The sequence below is a fragment of the Strongylocentrotus purpuratus genome, unplaced genomic scaffold (assembly GCF_000002235.5).
Source record: "Strongylocentrotus purpuratus isolate Spur 01 unplaced genomic scaffold, Spur_5.0 spur5_scaffold_10, whole genome shotgun sequence".
In the NCBI taxonomy this organism is placed as follows: domain Eukaryota; kingdom Metazoa; phylum Echinodermata; class Echinoidea; order Camarodonta; family Strongylocentrotidae; genus Strongylocentrotus; species Strongylocentrotus purpuratus.
Genome location: NW_022145595.1, coordinates 24,612,638 through 24,625,729, shown reverse-complemented (window position 1 = coordinate 24,625,729; position 13,092 = coordinate 24,612,638). Strand labels below are relative to the sequence as shown.

Below are 13,092 nucleotides of genomic sequence, written 5' to 3'. Positions count from 1 at the left end.
ATTGGTGTAAAATAACACCAACAATAGAATTGAAGTGCAACACCAAGAGTAGAATTAAAATTATTTCATTCCAGGCGGTGGTGTTAAATAACACCAGAAATCAGATTCATTGTTACACCAGAAAATGGTGTAGGATTTTATATTAACACCAAAAATAGAATTGAATTGCAACACCAAGAGTAGAATTGAATCATTCAAATCCAGACCTTGGTGTTAAATAACACCAACTGGTGTTTTCCGATATAGATACCGGAATGGTGTTAATATTAACACCTATGGTGTTGAATTTAACACCACTGTTTTTGCAGTGCGGTAACTATTGTTTTTAGAGCTCCGGAGGGGCAACAAAACCTACCGGTAATTATTGTTTTTAGAGCTCCGGAGGGGCAACAAAACCTTGCCGACTATAATTGTTTTTAGAGCTCCGTAGGGGCAACAAAACCTTCCGGTAATTATTGTTTTTAGAGCTCCGGAGGGGCAACAAAACCTTCCGATAATTATTGTTTTTAGAGCCTCGGAGGGGCAACAAAACCTTGCCGACTTATCATTGTTTTTAGAGCTCCGGAGGGGCAACAAAACCTTCCGATAATTATTGTTTGTAGAGCCTCGGAGGGGCAACAAAACCTTGCCGACTATCATTGTTTTTAGAGCTCCGGAGGGGCAACAAAACCTTCCGTTAATTATTGTTTTTAGAGCTCCGGAGGGGCAACAAAACCTTGCCGATAAATATTGTTTTTAGAGCTCCGGAGGGGCAACAAAACCTTGCCGACTATTATTGTTTTTAGAGCTCCGGAGGGGCAACAAAACCTTCCGGTAATTATTGTTTTTAGAGCTCCGGAGGTGCAACAAAACCTTGCCGATAAATATTGTTTTTAGAGCTCCGGAGGGGCAACAAAACCTTGCCGACTATCATTGTTTTTAGAGGTCCGGAGGGGCAACAAAACCTTCCCGTAATTATTGTTTTTAGAGCTCCGGAGGTGCAACAAAACCTTGCCGATAAATATTGTTTTTAGAGCTCCGGAGGGGCAACAAAACCTTGCCGACTATTATTGTTTTTAGAGCTCCGGAGGGGCAACAAAACCTTGCCGACTATCATTGTTTTTAGAGGTCCGGAGGGGCAACAAAACCTTCCGGTAATTATTGTTTTTAGAGCTCCGTAGGGGCAACAAAACCTTGCCGACTATCATTGTTTTTAGAGCTCCGGAGGGGCAACAAAACCTTGCCGACTATCATTGTTTTTAGAGCTCCGTATGGGCAACAAAACCTTTTTGAACATTACAAGTCGAGTTGGCTTACGATGACTATAATGTCGGCAAAACTTTTGTGGATTAAAATATTGTGGCCGTAAACGGTTCGATTTTGAAAAGGGCATTCCGGCCAGTGAGAGGGGCATGGCGGCAAATTGCCGATTGCCGGTGGGTAATTCGAGCCCTGCAGTAAATATCAAAACTTTGAATTGACAAAAGTGAATACAGCACTCAACTGGTAATACAAAGTTGTCCAGGGGGTGTTTCACAAAGCTGTTCGTAAACTTACACAGGACTTTACAAATGAATTAAATATGAAAAGCCAAATGGGATGTTCAATCATTTTTGACTGCATCAGCTAAAGTTGAACTGTGCAGATGTAGATTAACATTCTTATTGTAACTAACATTTTTAATGCAAAGTATATTTTTTTGCCATAATTTTATTGAGATTATTGGAAATATAATCACTCTTTGTAAAAACATCAGGACAAACTTTGGACATCCTATCTGGCACTTCATATACAAGTCGTTTGTAAAGTCAAGCATAACTTTACGAACAGCTTTATGAAACACCCCCTGCTAAACAAAAAAGCCAGATTAAGTAATTCACTTTTTGGTCCACATTTACAAGAAAGGCTATTTCAGCATGGAGGTTTACGTTCTGATTTCAAATTATCTAGATTCACACAGGATAAAGATTTATCAACAGTAGGATGTAAGATTTAGGGTAACACTAGATTGTATTAGAAAACATAGAAAACATTATGCTCCTACCTTCAGAAACAGTGACTCTAAAAGAGTCCAATTTGGCAGGCTCATCGTCTGACCTCTCACGTTCTACCACATCTCGTTTTCTTTTGCCTATTCTTTCCTTTACATCACGCTTATGCTTTGATTTCTTCTCTTTTGTTCCCCTGTCTCTCTTGGAGTCTTTCCTCTCTTTTAGTTCATCTTTCCTCTGTTTAAGTTCCTCTCTCCTCTGTTTTAGTTCCTCTCTCCTCTGTTTTAGTTCATCTTTTTGAATGTCTTTTGGTCTATGTAATCTATCACTGTCCCTGAAACTGATCTTGGTATCTTCTTCAGCCTTGTCAGTTTTCACTATACTTCGCAAAGCCTGGTTCGCCGTTTCGCTTTCAGAGTCCGAACTTTCCGAAACAAAGTCTCTTGCCGAAGGAATCTTTCGGCTGAAAGCCTTCCTGTCATCCCTCGGAACTATTCTTTCCGATTTCTCTCCTACATTTGCGTCTCTAGGATTTCTGTGTGGGTCACGCTCAGGGTGGTGTATTCTTTCATTCAAAGTTCTATCACCATCTCTTGCAACGACTCTGCTCCTTTTCTCATCTAAATTGGAGTCTCTAGGAATTCTGCGAGCAGGTACTCTTTCATTCATTTCAATGTCTCGGGGGTTCTTTTTGATGTTATGTTCTCTTTCATTTACATCATTAGTTCTAGGCTTCCTTGGCTTATCAAAATCTTTTTCATTCACATCATTAGTTCTCGGCTTCATTGGCTTATCAAAATCTTTTTCATTCACATCATTAGTTCTAGGCTTCCTTTGCTTATCAAGATCTTTTTCATCAAGCTTGTCCTTTGGATCTCGAGGATGCCTCCTTGACTCGCGGGTGTCTAATCTTAAACGGTCTCTAGGCTCTCTACTACCGCTTTGCGCTTGCTTATCTAGGTGTCTTGGAAGGCGATCTCGTCTGTCGCGTTCCCGTCCCTGGTCCCGAAATCCCAGTGGCCTGCGGGATCTGTCTAGGTCATCCAGTCCCCTGCGATCTCTACTCCGGTCATTTTCGTTGGGTCTTCTGCGTGGAAGCAGTGGCGGTGGACCTTCTTTAGGGAAAGTCATTGAAGTGATAAGGCGAGACTGTGTAGGTGCTAGCAATGATACTTTGTTATCACTTTTCGTGGAAGTGCGCTTGAAACGAGTGACCTCTTCATCGGAACCCGATTCTGACTCTGATTCACTCTCTTTCTTATCTTCCTCTCCAGCATCAGAGTCCGATTCAGATTCAACTTCAGATTCCACGCTAGACAAAGAAATATCACTTTCAATTCCTTCTGTGGGTGGTTTATCTTTGGTGGGTAGTTTTTCTCCTTCCACACTTGTTTGCGATTCCTTCTTATCTAAGTCACTTGCACCTATGATACTCTTGTTCGCTGGAATGTATGCACCATTTTCTGAGGATTTGAGTGTCACTTTCTTATCTTTCAAATTTACACTACTCCCAGAAGCAAACTTCTGCCTCCTTGCCTCAAAAGCTTTCTTATCAATACTGTCCTTTGCTATGTCTGGTCTCCTAGAGCGATCAGACACATGTCTTTGTGATCTTCCAGGGGAATTTCTTCTCTCTCCCCTTTGTGATTCAAACCGTCTGCGTCTCTCCTCTGTCCTTTTTTCCCTTTCACCATCTCTACTACGATAATCATCCCTCTTGTCCCTTGTGTCACGGACATCCCTGTCCCTTTTTCTGTCTCGTTCCTTAGGCTTATTCCCAAGTCGAGATCTTAAATCTGAATGTCTTACTTCTCCTCTGTCTCTATGATTTCTCCTATCCCCATCTCTACAATCCCTAACATTGTCCTTTCTTGTTCCACGCTCAGATTTCTTTTCTTCCTTTTCTTGGCGATCACCTTTACCACTCATCATTTCTTTCCGTCCTTTTGCATCTTTTTCAGCACCTTCGCTTGCATCACTGTTCTTACTGCTTAAACCTTCAGGAGACTTTTTGCCATTATCTGCTTCTACTTCTGAGGAAGAGCTTTCAGCTTCACTAAACGATCGCGTCCTCCAAGAATCAGCATCGGAATCCTCTTCCTTCTCACTTCCCGAGGCACTGAAAGCACTTTTGTCAGAGTCACTAGGCGTCTGAAGCAAGATGTCTTCGTCCAAGTCGGATTCAGAATCTGAGCTTTCAAAGCGGCTAAACTTCGTGCTGCGTTCTTCCTTGACCCCGCTGTCCTCCGCACTGTTGATGCCAGAGGCAGGCTGGAGGGGAGCAGTGGTATCCTGGAGAGGTATGGTAATGAGATTGCTTCTCCCTCCTGCCTCTGCCTGCTGGAGAGGATCAGGCTGTAGAGGGAGCCCCTGTGGTGGATTGTTGGGCGGCTGGGCAGGAGATCCTGGGACTGGTGTAGAAACCTACAAGCAAAAGGGAAAAAAACATTTCAGATCAGAGATGGTCATTTACAGGAGTTGAGGCCAATATTAGGAATTTAGAATGACTAAATTTGTTTGATATAACAGGACTGGGTTCCCATTATTCATGGGGCAAAATATGTGAACTAATACGGCTCTATGTTAAAAAAAACACTTTAAAGGTAAAGACCAGTTATGGTCATGCGATTGCATTGTGAAAGAAACGTTGTGGAATCGATCAGAAAAGGTTGATCATCTAGCATCTAGCATCTGCAAGGTTCTGGAATCATCAAAATGATAAGAAATTTGGCCCATTCTTCGTAAAGTTACAAGCACTATACACAGAAAGATGTATATGGGACTACCCTATATCTCTCACAGACCATGAGAGAAACAAATTTACCAAATATATGAATTAGTAGGCGGTTTCCCGGCAAATTTTTTATCATCATGTATTAGTCAAAACATATTCTTTCACATGATTGGTAATGAGAGCTTCCATTTCATTTTTTGAAATTGGGCGTTTCCAATACTGGTCTTTACCTTTAATAATAACTTTACAAATACATGAACAATATCAATGGGTGCCTGTTGCGTTTTCATGATAAATATAAACATATAAATACAAACATAAAAATACAAATGATTGGTAAAACTTTCATATTTCACACTAAATTAACAGTAGCCAACCTGTCTGCTACTTAACTTCAATATTAATGACTTCTCATTTCATGATGTTGATACAATGTGAATCTGGTATGATCTAAGAAGCTACAGAATATTTTTCCCCTTTTTTTTGCAAAGACAACTGTGATGTTACTTACATGGCTTATTGAATCTTCCTTTTTGCTTTTCAGAGCAGCTAGTCTGAGAAGTCTCAGACTCTCTTCTTCATCTTCTTCCTCCTCCTCTGGTCCTGCTGGATTGTCAGCACTGGCAGCAGACTTAGTCACCTCGTTCGATGGTGGTTTCTGTGGGGTGCAGATATAATCATCATTAGAATGAGAAATGGTGGCATAAATGACAGCATTCAAAATACAGAGGGGCTCAGGAATATTTTTTTCCTTGATCTACTAAAATCCATCTGGTAGCACTTACAGCTGGCCCCTGTATGTTTTGACTTCAGGACATTGATATGGCTACAGGGATGGGTGGTATGTCTCCTAACTAATTATCAGACCTTCATTTCTAGAATTTGGTGGAGCTCTATTAATCCCACTCCTTGTTTTGCCAAGGAGCTCAAATTGAGCTCCTCAAATAACTCTCCTGGAAAGAGTGAGGAGCTCAATTTGAAAATTGATGTTGATGAGCAAATGAATAGACACACAAACCTCCCGACACACTCTCGGCAGTAGGAGCAAATTTGAAGAAATTGCCTTTTTAATTGTTGTATAACCAAAGAAATAAGAAGAAGTTGCGTAACGTGCGTTCCCGAAACCAAAATCGTACCTCGCACACACACTCTCACCATACCACGAATGGTCCGTCGTGTGAGGCGAGCGGGCTGGAGTTTTTCAACGAGACCAATGCAGTTTCGGAGTTTTGCAGCGCGCAATTTTACCGGGACTCGAAAGGTTCGTCGTGGGAAGCTGGCCGGCTAGCTTTCTGCCGAAACAACGCTAGGTCGGCTGCTGGCAAAAAGAGAGTAGCTACGATCGAGAATATCGTAGGTGTTCTTAACTTATCAATAAGATAATTCTAAATTCTATTCAAGATGAAATAATAAACTAGAACTACAAACAAACCTCGACAGATCTCTAATGACTATTTGAATGCTTGTTTATTTCTCCATTAGACGATTTGTTGTCTTGATCCTTCGATACATTTGTACGTACGTATATGCGTGCGCCAGCGCCACAGCAGCATCTAGCGATCGCATGATCTGATCGTACGTAGGCCTACGTAAACAAAGGGGCGCATTTTCACGGAAACACATGTGCCTATTAAAGCACTAAATACGTAGCTAGTAGAGAGCTCCTGCGCGGCAAACTGTTTGTGATTCCGAATCACGAACAGTTTGCCGCGTGAGCTCTCTACTAGCTTCGTATTTAGTGCTTTTATAAGGCGCAAGTGTTTCCGTGAAAATGCGCCCTTTACGAATCATTCGTGTATTTTTTCTGTTCTAATAATTTATGGGCGCATTTTCACAGCAAACACTTGCGCCTTGCCGTCTAGTTTTAGATGAATATGGGCGCAATTGGTGGTTTTATGAGCGCAAATTTGCGCCCTGCGCCCGCTTAATCGAAGGCTTGGCGATGTAAGTGGTTGAAATTTGTGACGAAGTTATAGTGTTCATGAATATTTAGTAGGACATGCATTGTTTCGGAGAATGACTGACAAGTTGCTAGAAGCTTAAAATGGCGATTTTTTGACAATTTTGCCGGTGCGATCGGCCACAAACATGCACCCTAAACGGGATTTTTAACTGAAGGAAAACATTGAAACCAAGGAGCGCTGTAAACAACTCTCCTGATTATTTTTTAGGAGCGCTGTAGGAGCGCCGGCGCGATCGCGCTCCTTAGAAATGAAGGTCTGAATTATCGAATGGTGAAGACAGTGGGGCAGAAAAGAAGAAAAAGAAAAAGAGAATTCAAAGAGTCCCAAAGTCAATTTTAAGTAGATTTTTAAATAAAACACAATTTAATGACACGATCTTATCATTAATTCATATCACCTGGCAATATTCATAAATTCATTCATATTCAAAATTCATTTGTGTTCCATATAAATTTTACACACACACACAAGGACATACAGTGTACAACACATTGGTACTTACTGGTTTCAGCGATGCAAGTACAGCAGACCTTAGAGATTCTAATTCCAAATCCTGTAATTTGGAATGACAAGAGAAAAATTAACATATCAGACAGTGACTTAGAAAATACATCCCATAATATGAAGAAAAATAGTATGGTAGTGTGGCCATATTTCACGAGCGACCTGGCCCAAAGTTCATACAATGTAGACGACATGCTTTTTTGAATTTTGCAATATTTCAAATTTGTCACCACCAAAGCCAAGGAGAGTGCTCTAATTCTAAAAAAAATCAATAAAATTGGATAGGAGTATTCAAGAAATTGTCAAAAGATCGCAAATTTTGTGTAGTTTCTGAAAAAAATGTGACTTGTCGGCTAAGCTAAGTCACCAAGTGTTTCACAAAACCAGTCATGATGAGCCCACAACTTCCTTGACAAGCGACAAGTCCCTTGGGCTTGGGGAAGTCATCGCTCATCCTGGTAAAGACATTTTTGCAGGCCGAAAACTACTGTACCTCTGAAACAGTGAACATGAAAATGAATATTGCCATCTGTAGCTTGGCATGAAAAAAGGTTCGGCGGGTAAGTAAATAATTCTAGTTTTCAATTTCCTTTACTAATTTTCTTTTCATGACATACATAAACAGTATTTGCACAATAATAGTAGGTCTATAGACTATTTGATCTTTCAATAATTAAAAAAAGAATTTAATGTTTTCCCCCGTTTTGTCTTAAGTCACTAAGTGTCCGAAGTTTGGCGGTCTTACTCTAACTTAGATCTACATTGACTTGTACAGACTTTCACATTTAGGAACGATAAATCTTTGGCGGTTCAGTATTAAACCCGAAACCTGCACTGCAGGGCGCTAATGCAAAAAAACGTCAGCAAAAATAAAAAATGGTCCTTAATCTTGACTAAAATTGAGGCAGAATTTTTTATAAGGAAAATGAGGCTGTAACGTTAAATTCGATGAGATCAGATGAACGTTGTGCACATGCGCTAAATTTAAGCTAAAGTTCTACGTGCTTTGGTCACCCCTTCATACTTCTCTAAGCCGCCGGCTAGCGCTAGCGGCTGTAACATCGAGTCAACATTGGAATTGAATAGCACTGCAGCTCCATTGGCATTGCAAAACGCACAAACGCAGGAATTGAATGTAACGTAGAAATACGTCTAGCTACGAGAACGTCGGTCGAACAAAACACCCGTGAAATAGACTCTAAATCGAATAAAATGGGCCTTTAGTTTTAGGCTTTACATTTGCAATGAACTTGAGAATTCTCAAAACTATTCAGAAAACTTATTGCTACATTACAAAACTTTCATTTAAGAGAGTGGCAATGTAATTATATTCAATGCAAGCGTATTAAAATACATTTTTAAATGTAAGAAAATTACCTCAGTGTCGGACGCCATGTTTACGAGATTGGCTGAAGACGCTGCATGCACGCTCTATATGTACGTACACGCGCGCACAAATATAGTTTTGAAGCAGCGAAATATATTTTTTCAACGAGTGCTCTTCCTCTCTCTCCCTCTCTCTCCCTCTCTCTCTCTCTCCCTCTCTCTCTCTTTCTCTCTCTCTCTCTCTCTCTCTTTCTCTCTCTCTCTTTCTCTCTCTCTCTTTTTATCTCTCTCTTTCTCTCTCCCTTTCTCTTTTTCTCTCTCTCCCTCTCTCTCTTTCTCTCTCTCTCGATCCCCCTCGATCTCTCTCTCTCTATTATGAGGGCCGGTAAGAGAAAGAAGAAGAAAATACTGAAGAGAATAGACTATAGAGAAGAAAGAAAAAAGAAAGAAAGGGAGAAGAAAAAAAATATATATAGGGTCTATAGCTGTTCAAAATTAGAATGATATAGGTCGCCCAATTAGCCTAATTTTAGTCCAGAACTCCAGTATATAGACCTGGGTATATAGAACCACAATTAATACAGATATAAGTCTATATACACGAAATTGCTCTGATTGTGGTGTTGTTATTATGATATCACCAATAAAATTCCTAATAACCAAATAAATTACTTGATTATAATTTCATTATACTTCTACTTCTACGACGATACTCAGCAGGATCCATAAGTCAGGATGTAGTGCTGAGGAATAAACTATCTAGTAAATGAGACCATGCATATTGTCAATCGGTGGCAATTACAATTTACCCATATGACCTCAAAAAAGCCAATGAACAGCCATAGGCCTAAGCAGGCTAATGTTAACAAAAACATGTTTCGGCTCGAAACCTAGTCCAGCCTCTGTACCGTTTTCGTTTAGCGCACCCAATCAGCTGATAAAATAACACACCCTCAACGTTGAAAGTAGACCTAGCCATTCCCCTAAATCTGGGTCCTGAATACGTTCGTGTGGACGGAAATTTGGGGATTGCGCGATCAGTGGAGAGACCGCGCTGTGTGTGGGGGATAAAAAGAACGAACGGACTGAATCTGGACTACTCGAAACCCTGAGGAAATGATTTCATGTTACTCAACTTAAGTCTGGTATAAAAGACTAAGAAAACCATGGTGCCTATTCACCATGAGTTCTTTCTCTAGATCTATGCTCGGCTGGCTTATTGTAGGAAAAACAGATCAGCCTTACCTCAATCTAGAATTAAAATAAATAGATCACAGTACGGTAAGATGAGGCACTACATGATGACAATCTACTGATATGTTTATGTAACTTAGTTAAATCCAGGAGTAACGTCAAAATAACAGAATAAAACACTTGGAATTCGGCTAAAGTTTGGTAAAAAAGACTAACAAAATCATGAATATTCATCATATAGCTGTTCCGATCCAGCCTCTCTTTTCAACTCCGATTAAAAAATAGTTTCCTCGATCTGAGGAAAAAAACTACGAAAAACAATTACAGTCCAAAAATAATGTAATATGGACATTTTTAATACTTATGACAACTTATCGATGCATAGGTAACTATGTTTGGTTTCACGATTGGCATCCTATAATGGATCGAGAAAACTTGAAACAGGTTTATTGTCTGGTATCAAAGACTAACAATATCATGAATATTCATCATAAGGCTGTTCTATTTCAGCTCTTCCAAGCATCTACCAAAGATTTCACCTTTACCCTAATCTAAGAATAACATCCAGGCCAGAAAAAAAATATTACTTTTGAATCATTATTTTAAAACAAGTTTTAACTCTTCAATAAAGTATAAATGTCTCTAACCGTCCCTCGATTCGGTATTTCGCAGGAAACTATTTGTTACTAACCATATTTTATCATGTTTAATTCTTCCATATAATTAAAGAGATTCTGCTTTAAATTTAAGATCATACTTTTAGGGATCATTTCTATAGTATGTATCGTTCTCTTACGACACACTAGTGTCCCCACACCTAACCACGATGAAGAGTCGTAGCGTTTCCCTCTGAGCGCGAAGCGGACTTCGAGTGTTATCTTCTCGATAACTCGCTCGTCGTCATTGATGACCGTTCCTCTTCTTCCTTCGCGAGGAAAAGGAGGAGGGAAACGCATTCTGAGTGGTTAGTTTTTTCTATAATGAAATGAAAAGTAAGATAGTACATTGAAAGACACAATTAGAGAGCACTGATTTTTACTTGGTGCTCAACGGAGATGCACATTTCTACAACACTCCCACCGTGAAGACCAAAATGGTCAATTCCCAACGGTACGGAATGGCATTTCCAGGGAGCTTTCTACCTTGAATGAGAAATATATTATACAAGACATTTTGAATTAAAAAAAAAATAAAAAAATCACATTAGCCCATTTATTACATTATTGAAATATTCAATTCAAATATGTACGTTTAGTACGGAATGACGATTTTGTTTTTTTGTAACGAAGCTACCTAAATTGCAATATTTTATAAATTTGAGGAATGGTTGATTGGAAACTCAACTATAGGGCAAGAACCTCATATTAGTTTGTATCCAAAAGCATGAATTTGTAGAGTTTTTAATTAAAATGTCTACATTTTTCAAAAATTTTCTCTCTGGAATGTTGTACTGTTACACTTGGAATTGCGCAGATGAAACCCCACTATGTTAACTACCAACTTGCTTTAAATGACAGGCTGCATGTCTTTAGTTTATCAAACCTTTAAAACGAAGATCGAGTTCTGGTAAAAAGTGAAAAATAGTTTGTGTTCTTACGAGTCATTTTGTTTAAATATCAGTTGTAGACTGACATAATAGAAATGTCACCTAAAAAGGATTGCTCTATTATATGCCTTTATATTAAAAATATGACAGATATGACCAAAATAGCTGAAGTGTTTTGACCAAAGGGTCATGACCCATATTATGTGTGTAGTCCTCTCATAATATACCCATTTCTGAGTGAAGTTCATGTGCTTTTCATTAGTTTCATTAAGATTGAGTAGATTTGTTAATCAATTCCGAAACCTCACCAAATACACTACATAACTTACTGGAGCCTGGCGAAAATTATGATTACCTCTGACATTCTTACCTCTTAACATATTTACACCAAATCAATCGACCTTTCATAAATTGCTTCCACAATCCCGACAGTTGCTTTCAAAACAAATTTGAATGATAATTAATTAATGAATATTCATCATACAACAGTGTTCTCCTCCAGCTCTTCCAAGCGTCTACCAAAGATTTCACTTTACCTTCATCTTCGAAAAAAAATATCGAGGCATATATAAAATGATAGTACTTTTTGATTACTATTATGATACAAGTTGTAACTCTTCAATAAAGTATAAATGTCTTTTACCGGCCCTCGATTCGGTATTTCGCAGGGACCTTTTGTTACAAACCATATTTTATCATGTTTAATTCTTCCATATATTTAAAGAGATTCTGCTTTAAAATTTAAGATCATACTTTTAGGGATCATTTATATAGTATGTATCGTTCTCTTACGACACACTAGTGTCCCCACACCTATCCACGATGAAGAGCCGTAGAGTTTCCCTCTGAGCGCGAAGCGGACTTCGAGTGTTATCTTCTCGATAACTCGCTCGTCGTCATTGATGACCGTTCCTCTTCTTCCTTTGCATTCTGAGTGGTTAGATATTTTTAATGAAATGAAAAGTAAGATAGCACATTGAAAGACACAATTAGTGAGCACTGATTTGTTTTGGTGCTCAACGAGGGTAAAATTGACGTGTTTTTATCTATTTATTTCCCAGGCCGGCCACCCGCCCCTGCAGTATATATACCCATTTCTGTGTGCAGTTTATGTGCTTTTCATTAAGATTGAGTAGATTTGTTAATCAATCCCGAAACCCCACAGCATACACCAAATACACTACATAACTAACTGGAGCCTGGCGAAAATTATTTTTTACCTCTCACACTTTTACACCAGTTCAATGGACCTTTCACAAATTGCTTCCACAATCCATGCAGACAGCTACTTAAAAAAGAAATTTGAACGAGCAGAGCTCAACTTTATCTTCTCTTTCTGAGGATAATTGTTGCTTTTCACGTTAGAGGCCAGGGCCCGTATTCAATTCAATACTTAAGTACAAAATTTAAGCTTTTTACTTAGTATTTAGCTTAGATAAAATACTTAGCCAATTTTGGTATTGAATTTACACTTTTGGCTAAGTATTTAACTCTAAATCTAAACCAACTCCATACCAGACTTAAGCCAATATTTTGGGGGCCTTGATTGGCAGCCACATGGTTTTCTTACGCAGTAAAGACCAGTTATGGTCATGCGATTGCATTGTGAAAGAAACGTTGTGGAATCGATTAGAAAAGGTTGATTATGTAGCATATTAGTATTGGTGTGTACTGCAAGGTTCTGGAATCATCAAAATGATAGGAAATTTGGCCCAGTCTTCCTAAAGTTACAAGCACTGTACACAGAAAGATGTATATGGGACTACGCACATGTGCGTGACACATGCGTTTATCTCTCACACACCAATAGATAAACTAATTTACCAAATATATCAATTAGTAGGCGGTTTCTCG

The 13,092-nt window shown here is 39.1% G+C and overlaps 1 protein-coding gene, 1 non-coding gene and 1 pseudogene across 3 annotated transcripts in view; 2 read left to right on the top strand and 1 right to left on the bottom strand.

Moving 5' to 3' along the window:
• LOC100890483 (zinc finger CCCH domain-containing protein 13) overlaps window positions 1–8,698 on the bottom strand; it is a 30,015-nt gene extending 21,317 nt beyond the window's left edge. For both annotated transcript variants that reach the window (XM_003725872.3, XM_030979854.1), the window contains exons 1-4: window positions 8,550–8,698; window positions 7,171–7,221; window positions 5,216–5,362; window positions 2,024–4,394 (exon numbers count right to left, since the gene is read on the bottom strand). In XM_003725872.3, the coding sequence (XP_003725920.1) occupies window positions 2,024–4,394; window positions 5,216–5,362; window positions 7,171–7,221; window positions 8,550–8,567 (2,587 nt within the window). In that variant the 5' untranslated portion in view covers window positions 8,568–8,698. The remainder of the gene's footprint in view (window positions 1–2,023; window positions 4,395–5,215; window positions 5,363–7,170; window positions 7,222–8,549) is intronic.
• A 1,741-nt stretch (window positions 8,699–10,439) lies between these two features.
• On the top strand, window positions 10,440–10,658 carry LOC115922017. The gene has a single exon (XR_004063278.1). It is a non-coding gene; the product is annotated as a small nucleolar RNA U3 (small nucleolar RNA).
• A 1,323-nt stretch (window positions 10,659–11,981) lies between these two features.
• LOC115922019 lies at window positions 11,982–12,177 on the top strand (annotated as a pseudogene).
• The last annotated feature ends 915 nt before the right edge of the window (window positions 12,178–13,092 follow it).